General features: G+C 44.4%; 1 protein-coding gene across 3 annotated transcripts in view; it reads right to left on the reverse strand.

The window, feature by feature from the left end:
* Cops4 (COP9 signalosome subunit 4) overlaps nt 1-5,654 on the reverse strand; it is a 28,415-nt gene extending 22,761 nt beyond the window's left edge. For 2 of the 3 annotated variants that reach the window (XM_038310572.1, XM_038310560.1), the window contains exon 1: nt 5,511-5,654. In XM_038310572.1, the coding sequence (XP_038166500.1) occupies nt 5,511-5,584 (74 nt within the window). In that variant the 5' untranslated portion in view covers nt 5,585-5,654. The remainder of the gene's footprint in view (nt 1-5,510) is intronic. The other variant, XM_038310566.1, reaches the window with a different exon arrangement.
* Between the last annotated feature and the right edge of the window lie 12,451 nt (nt 5,655-18,105).

The raw sequence follows: 18,105 nt of genomic DNA on the forward strand, positions 1-18,105 counted from the left end.
CTACATGTTCACTGTGCACAGGAATCCTGTTGTCACATAATAGCCAACCAACACAGAAAAGCAGAGCAGTGCACCCGGCCCGCAGCTCACTGTAGATGTGGTGCACCCGGCCTGCAGCTCACTGTAGACACGGTGCACCCAGCCCGCAGCTCACTGTAGACCTGGCCTGCTGCACACTGTAGACACGGTGCACCCGGCCCAAAGCTTACTGTAGACATGGTGCACCCGGCCTGCAGCTCACTGTAGATGTGGTGCACCTGGCCCACAGCTCACTGTAGACCTGGCCTGCTGCTCACTGTAGACACGGTGCACCCGGCCTGCAGCTCACTGTAGACCTGGCCTGCTGCTCACTGTAGACACGGTGCACCCGGCCTGCAGCTCACTGTACACACGGTGCACCCAGCCTGCAGCTCACTGGAGATGCATGCACCTGGCCTGCAGCTCACTGTAGACCTGGCCTGCTGCTCACTGTAGACACAGTGCACCTGAGACGTGGGATATCCTTCTGTGTATGTGCTGTTTTTATTGATTAATGAATAAAGCTGTTTCAGCCAGTGGCTTAGCAGAATAAAGCCAGGCAGGAAATCTGAACAGAGATATAGAGTAGGTGGAGTCAAAGAGATGCCATGTAGCTGCTGAAGGAGAAAGAGGCCAGAACAGAGCCTTACCTGGTAAGCCACAGTCTCGTGGCAATACACAAATGAATAGAAATGGGTTAATTTAAGATGTAAGAGCTAGTTAATAAGAAGCCTACGCTAATAGGTCAAACAGTGGGGTGATTAATATAGTTTCTGTGTGATTAGTTGGGTCTGGGCAGCCCAGAAACGAAAAGCAGTCTCTGCCTACACACCTGGCCTGCAGCTCACTGTAGATACATGCAAATGACTACTGTTTTAAGTCACTAGGTGACTAACTATATTTTGAGTTAGGAGTTCATAAACATGGGCTAAATACTGGTTTGACTACATGTAACTTCAGAATTTCTTTTTATGAGTATTCCTCCCCTTAGAGTCCCTCCCATTATCAGAAGTTCTTTCCCATTTTTCCTAAATTAAGCTGCTTACTTTGAAAAAAATAAAAAGTATATTTTTCTGGGTTTTTTTCTCCATATATAATGCTAATAACATTATCTATTTACTACATAGTGTTTGCACACAAACAGCATTTATTCTGGACATGGGAATCAGTAAAACTGTCCTGGAGGAGTAGCAGAGAACAAGAAACCTTGAGTTAGAAGGGGCCTTGAGGCTACTGTCCCTCTGCCCCTGCAGACACTCATGCATATGCTCTATCTTTCCACTCTACTGTTAGAAAATTCTAATACAGAGTCTATCGCACTAGAGCAGATTACAATCTTATTTTTCTCTTCTGAAAGTCTTCTCAGTAAGCAAAGGTAACTAAGAGGTCTTCTGTTACTAACAACTTCTTATAAATGTTAGCTGGTCCTGGCAGGGCACATTTGTAAACCCAGCTTTGGAGAGCCTGAGGCAGAAGAATCAGGAAGGAGTTCGAGGCCAGCCTGAGCTAAAAGAAACCCTGTCTCAAAAGAACGAACAAACAAAGGCTGGAGAGATGGGTCAGAGGTTAAGGATGCTGATTGCTCTTAAAGAGGTCCTGAGTTCAATTCCCAGCAACCACATGGTGATTCATAACCATCTACAATGAGATCTGGTGCCCTCTTCTGGCATGCAGTCATATATGGAGGCAGAACACGGTATTGTATACATAATAAATAAAATCTTTAAACAAAAATGTTTAATCTGCAAATAGCTCCCAGCCTGCTCTGGATACCTCCTGCACTCTAGAACTAGAAGTAGGAAGTTGTAAAGGTCATATTTTCATAGGATTGATTCAACCAAGACCTATAACCCATGTCCTGATATCTGACCTCAAAAAAATAATGCTTTTAAAAAAACTATATTCTGGTCAGGGCACGGAACAAATGAACAGATACACAAACTAATCTATGTAGCAGACCAACTAAACCAGGTCCGGCAAGGGGATGGGTGAGTATGTAAGCAAGAGTCTTGGAAGTCACATCTAAATCAAATGTTGGAGGACAAGTATGTTAGCCAACTGAGTTAAGACAGGTTATCACAACAATTACCTTCATACACTCCCTCTCCAGTCCTTCTCTCTCCTCTATTTTTGACTTTTGGATTTTTTGAAATAGGGTCTCTTTATGTAGCCCTGACTGTCCTAGAACTTGCAGAGATCAGTCTGCTTCCAGCCCCCAGGCACTGGAACCAAAGGAGTGCACCACTACCTGTGGCTTCTAAAGCTTTTCTTGAAAAGCAATTAATTTACTTTCATGCATGTGTTTTGCCTACATATATGTCTGGGCACCACATGTGTGACTGGTGCTCTTAGAAGTCGGAAAAGGGCTGGGCGGTGGTGGCGCACGCCTTTAATCCCAGCACTCAGGAGGCAGAGGCAGGTAGATCTCTGTGAGTTCGAGACCAGCCTGGTCTGTAAGAGCTAGTTCCGGGACAGGCTCCAAAGCTACAGAGAAACCCTGTCTCGAAAAAACAAAAACAACAAAAAAATAAAGAAGTCGGAAAAGGATCCCCTGGAACTGGAGTTATAAAGGGTTACGAGCTACCATGTGGATACTGGGAACTGAACCCAGGTCCTCTGCAAGAACAGTAAGTGCTCTTAACAGCTGAGCCATTGCTCCAGTCCCCTCTTCTAAAGCTTTGTAAGAGGTAATAAAAATGTATTTATATGAAAAGAAAAAGCAGCCTATATCTGCAACAACAACAACAACAAAAAATGCTTTTTAGATGGCCAGTTTCTTCTACTAAATTTGGATAACTGCTAATTCAATTGTCAGAAAGCACTTCTAATTGAGTTTTTAACAAAAAAAAAGCAATATAGTTTGATTGGTTAAAAGTGAGCTTTTGAGACAAACCTGGGTTCACATAGAAGTTATGTCCCCTTCTGGCTATTTACTGATTTAATTTTTATTTACTGATTTCTTGAACAACATACTGTATGAGAACAGAGGGTATCAGTATTAGAAATCTTGTATTTCATAATTCCTTAATGTAGAAGCTTTTGTTTCTCAGTTCCCAATATAAAAACCTGAAATGAACAGATGACATGTGTTTCATAAGTTCTGTGGCTGGCAGAGCTGTTTTGTTATGAGGGCAAACATCCTAACATTCTTACCCAGATAGTACTGGGTAAAAACCCAAGGGCAAGGCCAAGAATATTCTCAGAAAGCAGCACTGAGGACTGGAGAGACGGCTCAGCTGTCAAGAGTGCTTAATGTTCTTCCAGGGAACCCGAATTCAATCCCCAGCACCCACGTCAGGTGGCTCATGACCACCCGTGACTCCAAGTCCAGAGGATGACTCCCTCTTCGGCACCCATGGGCACCTGCACTCAGATGGCATTAACTCTCACATACTCATAAATAAAAATAAACTAAACCTTAAGAAGGAAAGCAATACTGAGGGAGGGGCTAGCTAGTACTGCATGAGTTCCACTTATCATGCCAATTATTTCATTTCCTCTGAACAATAAACTCATGTGGTAAACCGCCACAGTAACAGCTTCCAGTGCTTCACACCACCCTTGTCCATTCCCTTACACTATCACGTTGCTGCTAACAAGTTGGTGGTGCATTCCATTTCCATCCCCTTGAATCTGGGCTGGTTTTGTTACTTGCTTTCATCAGGATTACACAGTTGATGGGAGACTTCTCAGACCAGCCTTAAGCCTTGCAGCTTCCATTCCCAGCCAGTTAGAACTCTGAGTGGAAGCCAATGCTAAACCATGGAATGAGAAGACCCGGCCAATAGCTACATATCTACACCAGTCCAGTCCTAACTGAACTGTCAACCAAGTTAATCTGCATAACTGAACCAGGCAAGCAATACCCAGAATCCTTTCACACCACTAACTATGTATCTATTAAGCAGCAACAGACAAAAGAAACAACCCATCCTAGACATACTACTTTTCATCTCCAATTCAGAGCTAAAGAGGAAAATAGTAAGCCGAAGTTCCAGAATTATTTCCAGTTCGAAGAACTATACTGATAACTGATAACTAATAACCTTACACTTTCTGAAATATAGTGAAAATGCAAAGGAAATATGAGAGAATACATACGCTAGTTTTACTTTCATCTAAATCTAATATTAATACATGCAGAAAAAAACAAGGAAGGCATAGTCCACTATTTCCAACTCCTGGAATAAGACCGTGTACATTTACTAACTGCTTACCAATAGCAGTTCTATGACATTTTGTATATTTCAAGACTGAATTCAGCTATTTAAGTGTGGTAAGGACATGGACACACACTCATTTTGAAATCAGATGAGACTAAGTCTCACCATTAAACTGCCATTTTTTTAAAGCAGAAGAATGAAGCATAAAGTAGTTAAACCCAGGGTATAACTAAACTTAGCAGCGTTTTAAAAGGCAGCACAACCGCCACGCAGCACGCATATATACACCGTTTCAAGGTACGGGCCTGAGCAAGAGTATTTCATTAATTAGATCAACTTGCTCTCAATTGTCAACGTGTAAATATTAAGATCAATCGGAGACATACTTTCGGCAGAAAGAGCCGGGCGTGAGAGAGCACGCCCTTAATCCCAGGCCTCGGGAGGCAGAGGCAGGAGGATCTCTGAGTTTGGAGCCACCATGGTCTACAGAACGAGTTCCAGGACAGCCAGGGCCACACAGAAAAAAACAAACAAAAGGCTCAGCAGAAAGCAAGGCTGAGAAATCTAAAGAAAAAGAGCAACTGGAACTGTTCAACTACTTGGGGGAAGCGACATCTCTCAAATGGTGGCTTCGAGTGGACCTAAGCATTCCACGGTTCCCACAAAATCCCTCAGCGGCCTGTGGAAAGATCACTGTTCTAGACATCCTAGGCCGGGGGCATTCTGTCTGTGTTCTCTTCTACAGAGCTGGGGACAGCTGACAGTATCCGGAACACTAAGGACCCACACAAGCTATGAACTTGAGAAGTTCTGAACGGCGTGACAGCGGCCATATACCTCCTCGGCCCCTATCCTCCTGGAAAGTCTTCTCTTAAAACCAAATCAAAACAAGACAAAAGCAAAAACCAACTCTGCCATCAGAGTCCAGGATATAAATTTATCTCCACCAAGGCGAGGGCGGAGGAGGCAGCAAACCCAAGTCAAACCCGGTGTGTTGGGCTCGCCAGGCACACAGTAACGAAGGTGGCCACGGCCGAGGGAGCCGTCATCTTTCCAGCAACGCTTCCAGAAGCCGGAGGAGCCCATAGAAGACGGTATGAAGGACGTAAGAAGCTGGCAGTCAGCCCGGGTCTTGGCGGTCAGGACCCCAGCACCCCGTCCCTTCCACGGTCGGCAGCTCCCAGCATTTACCGCCACGGCCGACTGCAGGCCCGCCCCCCTGAGCCCTCGGGCCTACCACCTCCGCCCCACGCCCGAGAGCCTCCGTCACCCCGAGGTAGGTCAGTTTGTGGCTTCCCTCCTGCCTCTGAATTCCTAGGAAATACTCACTTGCCCGCCAAATCTTTATGAGAGCCACTCGAATTCATGAGCTGGGCCAAATCCTGGCGCACGGCAGCCGCCATCTTTCTTTCAGCGCAGCCTCGGGCTGCGGGCGGGACCTCGCGCAGCCGAAAAGAAAACGAGTGTGGTCCTCCAGAGCGCGGCAGAGGGAACCCGGGGAGCCATAGAGTCGCGCCTTTACGGGCCAGAGCGCCGGGTCCGGGAGCCGGAACTAGCTCCGCCCTCAGGATTGAGTGACACGAAACTCCCGCCCAAGCCTCTTGAGAGACAGGGCTCTCACGCTCCGACCTGGGATTGGCTGGAGGACTTAAAGGCGTGTACCTGGTGCAACCTCAGTAAGGGCCCGGCTTGTCAAAACTACAGCGTTTTCCGTCAGTTCCGGGCGTAAGGATTCATTCGCCCCGTCTTCAAGACCTCTCTGAAACTACCTGTAGTAAAGAATGGGCTGTTTTTAGTTTTTATTTCCAGTTCGCTATAGTCCAACACTGAAAAAAAGCAAAAAAAACACAACTCCTCACCTCCAACACACACACACACACACACACACACACACACACACACACACACACACACACAGAGCGAGGGAGGGGGGGGAGGGGCAGGATTTACCTGGAAGAGACTACACCATGATCAAGAAAGTGATCCTCTCAAGTCCACATAATCAAAGACCTCAACATAAAGCCAGCCACACTGAACCTTATAGAAGAGAAAGTGGGAAGTACACTTGAACGCATTGGCACAGGAGACCACTTCCTAAATATAACCCCAACAGCACAGACACTAGAGAAACAATTAATAAATGGGACCTCCTGAAACTGAAAACCTTCTGTAAAGCAAAGGACACGGTCAACAAGATAAAATGACAGCCTACAGAACAGGAAAAGATCTTCACTAACCCCACATCAGACAGAGATCTGATCTCCAAAATATACAAAGAACTCAAGAAATTGGACACCAAAAGATCACATAATCCAATAAAAAAAAAAATGGAATACAGACCTAAACTGAGAACTCTCAACAGAGGAATTTAAAATGGCTGAAAGACACATAAGGAAATGTTCAACATCCTTAGTCATCAGAGAAATGCAAATCAAAACAACTCTGAGATTCCATCTTACACCTGTAAGAATGGCCAAAATCAAAAACACTGATGACAACTTATGCTGGAGAGGTTGTGGGGAAAAGGAAACACTTCTGCATTGCTGATGGGAATGCAAGCTGATACAACCCCTTTGGATGTCACTGTGGCAATTTCTCAGAAAATTAGGAAGCAACCTTCCTCAAGATCCAGTAATACCACTTTTGGGTATATATCCAAAGGATGCTCAATTGTGCCACAAGGATATGTGCTCAACTATGTTCATAGCAGCTTTGTTTTTCATAACCAGAATCTGGAAACAACCTAAATGCCCCTTGACCTAAGAATGGATAAGGAAAATGTGGTACAATTACACAATGGAGTACTGCACAGCAGGAAAAATGATGACAGCTTGAATTTTGAAGGAAAATGAATGGAACTAGAAAACATCATTTTGTGTGGGCTAACCCAGACACAGAAAGACAATTATCACATGTACTCACTCATAGGTGGTTTTTAAACATAAAGCAAAGAAAGCCAGCCTACAAACCACAATCCCAGAGAACTCAGACAACAATGCGGACACTAAGAGAGACTTGCATAGATCTAATCTACATGGGAAGTAGAAAGTAGAGAAAGACAAGATCTTCTGAGTAAATTGGGAGCATGGGGACCTTGTGGGGGGTTGAAGAGGGGAGGGGAGAGGCAGGGAGGGGAGCAGAGAAAAATGTAGAGCTCAATAAATATCAATTAAAAAAAAAGCAAGTGATCCTCCCAGAATAACACTACACTGTTTACTGTGCTGATATCTGCATTTCCCCACCTGTGAGAAACTCAACTGGATTCTTGATAATAATAATAACAACAATAATAACAACAATAATAATAGACTAGTTCTGGTGCATTCCCCTTTAAAAAAAAAAAGTCAGGCTGTAATACCAGCATTCCAGAAGTGGAGGCAGGAGAATCAGGAGCTCAATACTATGTTCCCGAATTTAGCGAGTTGGAGGCCAGCTTGGAACACGAGAGACCCAAGCCTAAGATACAGTATAGATTTGATGTGCACACACATCCCTACAGATTGACTATGTATGTGTGCTCCCTTTCTCTGTTACACTCTGTATCTTTTAAAAGCACTGGTCATAAATCCCACTTTGTTCAGAACAATGCTCTTTTTTCATCTATTGTCCTAAAGTAACTCTTAGTGATGCTGCCGTTGCTTTGGAAACTGTTATTTGAATGACAAGTTATATGGTCATCTTACTTTTACATGAGATTGCATTCGTCATGCACTTATTCTTACAAAACTTTCCGAAAATACAATAAAACAAATGTAAGACTTTGTAGTCTCTTCATTTCACAATAAGTAACACAACTTGTTCTGCCTTTGATGTTTTCAGTTTTTAGACAATTTAGTCATATAAGTCTACTCCTTTTATTTAATCGTTATTTTTAAAAGTAGTGATGGTACATTATATTTAGTCCTTATACGACATACTGAGTAGTTTCTAAAAGAGCAACCAATGGTGCAGGGATTAATCTTATAGACTCCTGGTTTGAGATGTGTTGAGAAGCTCCACCCAGCCCCGACCTCCCATTCCAAACCCCGCCCCTGAGAAAGCCTACCATCAGCGGCTCCTCCCCCTGAAAGGCTCCTCCCCCTGAGATGCTCAAGACTTTGCCTTCAGGCTAGTTCCTCCCCTGCCCCCAACATGGTTCTCCCATGAGGTTTGTGTTTCTCCTCTTCCTCTGGGACCACCCTGGAATCTGGAATGCTTTGCTCAGATTAAAACCTGGGCTTTATATCAGTTTGACTGATTTATTGTTACCCACCACTACTGGGCTGCTGGGGAATATATATATATATATATATATATATATATATATATATATATATTCATGGTTTTTCGAGACAGGGTTTCCTTGTAGTTTCTAGAGCCTGTCCTGGAACTAGCTCTTGTAGACCAGGCCGGCCTCGATCTCAGAGATCCGCCTGCCTCTGCCTCCCGAGTGCTGGGATTAAAGGCGTGCGCCACCACCGCCCGGCTGAGCTTAGCAGTTTTTGCGTGATTAATTTTTGTTCCTTCTTGATAACTCTCACCTTTTCACCTAATCAAACCCTCTTTGGCATATCAGAATGGCCAGTACTGTTGCCCTTTGCATGCTGGGAGCATTCGTAAGTAAAATAAAGACGACTTGAGTGCAGGACAGCGGCCGTGGAGCTGACAACCAGGACACTTTCTACGTGACTGGCAGAAGCAGCATCCGCATTGCCGATTCACGGAGCTGAGGAAGGAATGATTCATTCCCTAAGCAGCCCTGAAAAGAATGGCCAGGGAATTTATTATACTACTCAAAATAGTGCTCAGATTAAAACTTGGCGTTGTTTGTTCCTGGAATTTTCCTTGTAATGTTTTCAGACTATAATTAGCTGCAGGTAATTGAAATCTCCGATGGTAGAATCAGGAAGGCGTGGCACAAACCTTAACTGTCCTACCTCAAACACACTTCCTTGATTTCATTGGGGTCAAGTGTGTGTGTGTGTGTGTGTGTGTGTGTGTGCGTGCAGTGGGTGTGTATGGTGTTGGATGAAATTAAGAGCTGCTATAATTAAGTGCACGTTGAAGTTCACTAGGGATTGAACAGCTGAGGGCTTTTCTGTGTTCATTTTTGCTATAATATAATATATAATTATATTATAATATAATATATAATTATATTATATTAATTAATATAATATAAAGTTATATTTTACTTTGACTAATCAGAAAGCTCTGTTTGCTTTCAGACAGTCCCTGACACTCAGTGTTCTTTCTCGATGTAATTGTTAAACCTGCCCTAGTTGGTTCCTTTCACATCCACACTGCCTCCCTCCCCCTCTATCCCCATCATTCTTTAACGGTTTTCTCTGTGGTTAGCCCTTGCACCATATAATAGTGTAATATAATAGTGTAAGGGCAGCAAACATCAACATTACAACCCGTAGATTTGGAGTTCCCAAAATCTATGGTTTCTGAGAGTTTTCTGGCTAAGGGTAGGTGCCACATCTGTCAAACAATGTGGACAATGTTGTCAAAAGCAACAGTTCCACTGCATTGAATGTTTTCTGTTTATTTCTGTCCTTTTGGTTGTTCCTTGGGGGAATCTTGTGGTGATGGCTGAAGCAGAAGGTAAGACTTCAATCCGGGCTCTTAGAATTGTCATCGACCCATCCAGTCACTGTTTGCCTGAGTGGCGCTATCCCCAGGAATTTTTTTTTAAATTTTATTTATTATATATCCAGTGTTCTGCCTGCAATCCAGAAGAGGGCACCAGATCCCATTACAGATGGTTGTGAGCCACCATGTGGTTGCTGGGAATTGAACTCAGGACCTTTGGAAGAGCAGGCAGTGCTTTTAACCACTGAGCCATTTATCCAGCCCGATTTTTTTTTTTTTTTTTGAGACAGACACAGGGTGGAGGTTCGGGAAATGTGGCACAGATCTGGACATTGGTGTGTCTTAAACACTTGACTTTGATATCACTGGGGTCAGGTGTGAGTGCTGTAGTAGTGAATGAGGCCAGATTCTCAATAGTGTTCCATCTAAGGCATTCCTGATGAGAAACAACATATCGCACATACATGTGCGCATGTGTGAGTGAAAGGGCATGTGCATGCAAGTGTGCACACTCACGTGGAGGCCAGAGGTCAATGATGGTATCTTTCTTCTGTCACTTTCCACCTAACTTTTTGAGACAGGGCCTGTCACTGAACCCAAGATTCACCAAGTGGCTTGACTGTCTTGCTCTGTCCTCAAGGGACTGTGGATTTGAACTCAGGTCCTCATGTTCAAATGACAGGCACCTTACCCACTGAGCAATCTCCCTAGCACCAATATATATTCTTTTTTTTTTTTTGAATTAGGATTTCATGTGGCCCAGGCTGGTCTGGAATTTGTATTTAGCTGAGGATGATCTTGGACTTTTCATCCTCTAGCTTCCACTCCCCAACTGCTGGAATTATATGCACATGACACTGCTCCTAGCTAGGCAATTGTGTGTGTGTCCACCAACCACACCCCAGTACTGGGGTTACACACAGCACCATGTTTGCTGCCATGTTCAGATTGTATAGGGGTGGGGCCACTAGGGCTGAGAAGTCAGGGCCTCACAGGGACCCAACAGGCACTTGTCTGACTGAGCTGTCTCCTGAGTCACAGGCAATGCAGTCTTGCTTTTTATTTATTTGTATTTTATGTACATTGGCATTTTGCCTGCCTGTATTAAAAGGATTTAAAGAAAAAAAAAAAAGGAAGGTGAAGTGGGTACCTTTTGGCGAGCCCTGCCAAAGTCTGCCACTAAGCAAACACTCCCTGTGCAACAGAGTTAGTGAAAGAGATTTCTTGGGGGAGGGGACAGGGGGCCAGTGGAAGAGTGAAGGGCCACGTCAGAGTGGGGACATGAGAGAGGCAGGCAGGGAAGAAACGAGGAAGAAGACAGGCAAGAGAGGAGCAAGAAGCAAGAGAGGAAAGAAGAGGCAAGAGAGCAAGCTGTGCCAGGCGGGCACATTTAAGTGGTGCACATGTCACATGGCTGAGGGCGGAAAGGCACCTGGTGACAGGCAATGCCATAACTTAACTGCTTTGGCAGAACTGGCATGTGAGTGGTGGGAATTGAACCCGAGTCCTCTGTAAGAACAGCCAGTACTCTTAACCACTAAACATCTCTCCAGCCCCAGCGATGTATTCTTAATGTCTAATTTTAATGGTGGTAACCTAGAAACCATCTGAAAAAGTGGTCTTAAGTGAGGCAATTTTTTTTTTATTTTTGATTTTCAAGACAGGGTTTCTCTGTAGCTTTTGGTGCCTGTCCTGGAAATAGCTCTTGTAGACCAGGCTGGTCTCGAACTCACAGAGATTTGCTTTCCTCTGCCTCCTGAGTGCTGGGATTAAAGGTGTGTGCCACCACCACCTGGCCAAAGACAATAATCTTTATTAATTTGGTTTTGTTTATGCTTATCTTTGTTTTCTGTTGATTTTTTTTTTGCTTCTGTTTGCTTAAAAAAATCTTAAAGAAAAAAATACCTAGGGGGAAAATCTCTTAACCCAAATTTCTTCACATTTAGAATTATATAAACAACTGATTTTTTTTTTTGTGGTCAAGATCCAGAATTGTAGAGATATAATTTAGTCTCTTTTCATCTTTACTTCAGATGCAACTGGTGGTAATTTGCTGAACAAGAACTCAGCCACAGTCCCAGGGAATTCTTTCCTGATAAAAAGCTCCCACCCCGAGAGTGAGGTTGTCCGGCGGCCCTCACTAAGGTAGGAACAGTTTTACTAAGTATTTTCTCATGTAGAGGACTGCACACTTGGAGGTAGAGCTAACTTAGGTTATGCAAAGTGCCAGGCTCAGTCCCGTGGAGGCCAGAGCAGGATTGCAGAGGAGGACGCATTTCTTTCCCTAGGCTGCCGGAACAACTTATTCCTCGGGCCTCATGCCTGAAAAAAAAAAAAAAAGCTCTATTTCTGGATCTTACTTATACCACTGAGAGAGAAAAGGCAAGCTTGCGAATATCTTGGGGCATCTTGTCAGTTCCCGCAGCTTCCTGAGCCCCAAGAGTTTTATTTATTTCCTGAGATTTGTAAAAGTTTCATTTACTTTGTGAGTCTTAGGGAGCCTACCTTCAAGGAAGTAATGTTTCAATTTGAATCAACTGGTCCCAACACATGGTCTTGCTGTGAGGCCCCAGGTAGCCTCACATGATACTCGGGCCTCGACTAGACTTCCATAATTAACAACATGTCCCAGCTAGGGTTCCTGTTACTGTGACGAAACACCATGACCAAAATCAAATCAAGTTGAGGAGCAAAGAATCTTGTGTGGCCCATCACTCTTGAAGGAAGTCAGGACAGAAACTCAAGCAGGACAGGAACCTGGAGGCAGGAGCTGATGCAGAGGCAATGGAGGGGTGCTGCTTACTGGCTTGTTGGGTCTGCTTGCTTGATTGCTTCCTTCCTTCCTTTTTTCCCCTTCATTATTAGAAACAGACTTCTCCTATGTAACAGGCTTAGCTGTCCTGGAACTCGCTCTTGTAGACCAGGCTGGCCCTTGAACTTACTCTGCCTACCACTGCCCAGTTCTCACTCTGCTTTCTTAAGGAATCCAGGACTACCAGCCCAGGGATAGCCACACCCATAATGGACTGAACCCTCTCCCATAATCACTAATAAAGAAAATTCTAGCTGGGCAGTGGTGGCACCTGCTTTTAATCCCAGGCTTTGGGAGGCAGAGGCAGGTGGATCTCTGTGAGTTTGAGGCCAGCCTGGTCTACACAGTGAATTCCAGAACAAGCTCCAAAGCTACAGAGAGAAACCCTGTCTCAAAACAACAACAACAACAAAAAAAAAAAAAAAAAAACAAGAAAAAGAAAAAAGGGAAAAAAAAGAAGAAAAGGAAAAAGAAAATGCCTTACAGCTGGATCTAATGGAGGCATTTTTCTCAATTGAGGTTCCCCTTTCAGATGACTCTAGCTTGTGTCCAGCTGACATAAAATTGGCTAGCACAGCTGGTTTAGCATTCAGTCTTAGCGATCCCCAACAGGATGTCCATGAGAAGTGTGTTTGTGAAGGTTTGCATGTCCACACGTCTGTCACCCTAACTAGTTAATGGAATTTTCCCTCATGCCTTTGGGTTTTGTGGCTTCCAGGGTTTCAGATGAGAAGTCACAGCCACCCAGCCCCAGTGCTGTCCTGTCTCTCACCAGCCCCTTCCCTGCCTCACATAGCAGAAGCCCCGTCTGTTTTCTAACATTGTAAAGCTCTTCTGTGTACAAAGAGTTACCCAGAGCATACTTTGCTGTGTCCCTTCTCACTCCTCCTGCCCGGAACACAGACAGATGGAAGTCTTCATGAGGGACGGGCATTTGCTAGAAGCATTTGTTATGCCCTTGTCATGAGCCCCCAGAGACTACCAGTGTTGGGGTCCGATGCCCCAACATAAACTACTTTTCCCTCTCTGGACTGGCGTGGAGGCGTGGGAAAAATTGAGACACAGGTCACACAGCAATATCGGAAGGGAGTCTCAGGCTTCATTCATTCCTGAGAATCACCCACGTTTATTTTTCAAACACCTTTTATTCCCCAAGGTAAACTAAGGTGGAAGTTCATTAGCATTCTCTGGGGGGGAGGGGATGCTGGATTGCAGTCCACTACTAGCTCGGAACTCACACCTCTTCTCAGGCGATCTAGAGCAGTACATCCGGAGCCTTTGTTAGGTAGTGACAGCCTGTCTACAGGCTGTGTGATTGCTCTGGATACCAACCATGGCTCGAGAACTTGGCTGTCACACCATGTAGAAATATGGGCCTACATACCAGGAGTTCGAGTTTGAATGCAAAAGCGAAGAGCCTTTATTGCAAACTCGAGCTTGGGCCCTCCATCCATTCCCACACAGCGGCTGCATTAGGGAGAGCACTGAGCTCAGCTATGGGACAGTTTTTAAGAAGTAAAGGATGGGGGACAGGGGAATTAGGGATTCAGATGCGGGTCAAACTCCTAATTGGGCAGGAGTGGGGCAACAGAAGTCTGGTCAAACAGGGATTGGTACTGGCGTTGCTGCAAGGAAATTGGCAACCTATGTACAGGTTAAGAAGGCTGGTTTTTTGTTTTTTTTGTTTTTTTGTTTTTTTTTTTCCGAGACAGGGTTTCCCTGTAGTTTCTAGAGCCTGTCCTGGAACTAGCTCTTGTAGACCAGGCTGGCCTCGAACTCAGAGATCCGCCTGCCTCTGCCTCCCGAGTGCTGGGATTAAAGGCGTGCGCCACCACCGCCCGGCTAAGAAGGCTGTTCTTAATGTTCTAGAGTATCTAGTACTTGTTTGCCTCGATTCTGATTGGTTCCCCACAGGGTACAGTTTATGGCTTTTCCTGATTATTGTAAGGGTGAGGCCTAGTCCAGTAGTGTTAGTCTGCAGCCTGTCATGGCTGCACTGATGCTAAATTAGGCCTCTTCACATTTAATTTTCAGCATTCTATTTCTGTTCTTTTTTTTTCAGATAACCATATATTGGGCAATTTAGATTTATCTTCTTAGTGACTTGTATTCTTCACCTAATTTCCACCTTATACACATCTGCTTTGTGTTTTAAGAAATCTTTTCCAGGCAGATGTGATAGCACACACTTTTAATCCCATTACTAGGGAGACAGAGGCAGACACATATCTGTTGAGTTCAAACTCAGCCTGATGGGCAAAGGGAGTTCCAGGCCAGCCAGGGCTACAAATTAAGACTGTATCTCAAAAAAAGAAATCTTTTCCAGGTCTCAACCATGGGATCTCCCATTTCCTGGTGGTCTTATGAGCAGCAGTCCTCAAGGACAATGGGATGCAGGGCTTTGTAGTTTGTGAGTATAGCAGAAATAGTATGGTAGTCAGCTACAGCGAGATAGCTAACTTCATTCCAGAATGAGGGGAATATACAGGACAGGGACAGCAGCTGGGACTTCACCTAATAGGTGCTCCTAGTATGTTTCGTTGCATTTGGCAGCACTGTCCCACCATGCAGATGGGAGCACAACACCTAATTATCTTATGGGAGGCAACAGGAGAGCATTTTCCCGGGAACTGTGTCAAAGGTCACACTCAAGTCAGGCAACTAAACTCAGGGACAGCCTCCAAATGAGGTCAGGCAGAGAATAGACTTCCTGTTAGGGTCTAGCTCTCAGGGAGCTGTCCGGACTTGGTGGACTGCAACCTTAAGCAGCAGGGACTTCCAACATCAACCTATAAAGGAGAATTCAATAATTCTCCTTCAACATATGAATGAAGTTTTTCTTAGAAATCCAGATTTGGCCGGGCAGTGGTGGCGCACACCTTTAATCCCAGCACTTGGGAGGCAGAGCAGGTGGATCTCTGTGAGTTCAAGGCCAGCCTGGTCTATAGAGCAAGTTTCAGGACAGCCAGGGTTGTTACAGGATAAATCCTGTCTCAAAAAACCAAAAAGAATGAAGAAGAACAAGAAGGAGGAGGGGAGTGGGGGAGAAGAAAGAGGAGGAGAAAAAAGAGGAAGAAGAAGAAGAAGAAGAAGAAGAAGAAGAAGAAGAAGAAGAAGAATTATTATTATTCAGATTTGTGGGGGACAAAGGTGATGGTTCAGTCAGTAAAGCGCTTGCCACAGAAGCATGAACTCAGCAGACCCACAGCAACCACATAAAAACCAGGGACAGCAGGATGTGCATGCAATACCAGCACTGGCCAGGCTAAGACAGGATTTAGGAGACTTGCTGGGTGGCAGCTTAGCTCAACTGGTGAGACCCAGTCCAGTGAAGAGCGCTCTCCCCCAAGATCAAGGTGTTCACTCAGACATACGCACTGAAGAAAAAATAAGGACTTCCTTAAGTGTACTCATAGAAATGCATTTCGATTTATAATGATAAGTGGAAACAGCCTGGATATTCATTGTCAGGAAAGCAAAGAAACAAAGTTCAGTACATTCATCCAGGCAAACACTCAGCATTAAAAACGAATAAACTACAAACATATGCTCCAGTAACAATCTTAGTATTTTACTGAGTGAAAGAAGCCAGACAGTAAAAAATGAAAAACTGCAGTAATGGTCTATCTATGTGAAGCTGTAAATCACACGAAACTAATTTATAATGATATAAAATCAGAGTTACTCTGCGGGGCTGAAGAGATGACTCTGAACTTAAAAGTAAGCATTGGGACTGGAGAGATGGCTCAGAGGTTAGGAACACTGACTGCTCTTCAAGTAGGCAAAACACTATACATAATAAATAAATCTTTTTTTGGCTTTTTGAGACAGGTTTTTTTTGTAGCTTTGAAGCCTCTCCTGGAACTCTCTCTTTAGACCAAGCTGGCCTCAAATTCACAGAGATCCACCTGTCTCTCTCTGCCTCCTGAGTGCTGGAATTAAAGATGTGTGCCACCACCGCCTGGCTAAATAAATAAAATTTTTTTTGAGTATTGCTCCTATGGTTCTGGACCTAAGTTTCATTCCCAGCAGCCATTTCAGGTGTCTTATACCTGCTCGCAGCTCCAGAATCAGGGAGCTATGACACCTTTGGCCTTTCCAGGCACCTGTATGTATCATCCCCCAACAAATATATGTGTGCACATAATTGAAAGTAATAAAAATAAGTTTTACAGTAGTTTGGGGACTGGTGAGATGGCTCAGCAGATAAAGACAGGTGCTCACGCAACGAGGGCAGAAAACGCCACGCTTAGTTTGTGGGACGAGAGAAAAGCAACGAGTGAACTTGGTTTATAGGCATTGGTTTGCTGAGGCCTGCTATTGAGGAGTCCCCTTTTCTAGAGAATGGTTCAAGAAGAACTACGTGGTCAAGCCTCACCAGTGTCAAAGGAATAGAAATTGTCTGAGGACGTTTAAGTTGCTTTTGAAGAGGTTCACGAAAGAATACCTTGGCTCTGTAGCCAATGCGTTTACATTGAGTGTGAAGTTTATGTGTTTGGAGGGGCCAGCCATAAACTACCAAGAACAAAGGTGAAACGTTTAAGGCTTGTTGACTGAGTTTTCTGTCCTGCCCAGTTCCCACAATCGTTAAGTCCCCCCAAAAAATCACACAGAGGTCTACATTAGTTATTAACTGATTGGCCCGTTAGCTCAGGCTTCTTATTAACTCTTATAACTTATATAGCCCATTATTCTTGTCTATGTTAGCCATGTGGCTCAGTACCTTTTTCAGTGGGGCAGTCACATCTTGCTTCTTCTGTAGTCGGGTCAGGACTGCAGAGTAATGGGCTTTCCTCTTCCCAGAATTCTCCCATTCTCATTGCCCTGCCTCTACTTCCTGGTTGTCCTGCCTATACTTCCCGCCTGGCTACTGGCCAATTAGCGTTTATTTAAAGTATAATTGACAAAATACAGACCATTCTCCCACACCAGAGGGTAGTCTCATGGAGTGTAGAGCTGAGCTGATGGCTCTTCTCTCTATGGTTCTTTCATTTTATTTTATTTTATTTTTTGAACCGGGCTGGCCTCTAACTCCTGACCTTCCTATTTTTATCCCCCTCTGGTGCAATGACTGCAAGTGGACACAGCCATGTCCTGGTTGGTGCCTCTGCGATGACAGAGTTTCTCTTCATGAGTATTCTAGAAAAGCTAGCTAAGAAAATAATACTTTAGGGGCTGGAGAGATGGCTCAGTGTTTAAGAGCACTGCCTGCTCTTCCAAAGGTCCTGAGTTCAATTCCCAGCAACCACATGGTGGCTAACAACCATCTGTAATGAGATCTGGCACCCTCTTCTGGCGGGCGGGCATACATGGAGGCAGAATGTTGTATACATAATAAAGAAATCTTTAAAAAAAAAGAAAATAATACTTTACACAGCACAAGATCGTCATGAAATATGTGAACTGCTCTTGCTTGGACTTCCTATGACTATAGTTGGGAGCAGTCTAGTTACTGTCAATACTGAACTATGGTTATGCAGCCGATAGCTTTGTCGGCAGCTTTGAGTTCATAGGTCCCAGGCCAATAAGCCAGCT

Source organism: Arvicola amphibius, chromosome 1 (genome assembly GCF_903992535.2).
Source record: "Arvicola amphibius chromosome 1, mArvAmp1.2, whole genome shotgun sequence".
In the NCBI taxonomy this organism is placed as follows: domain Eukaryota; kingdom Metazoa; phylum Chordata; class Mammalia; order Rodentia; family Cricetidae; genus Arvicola; species Arvicola amphibius.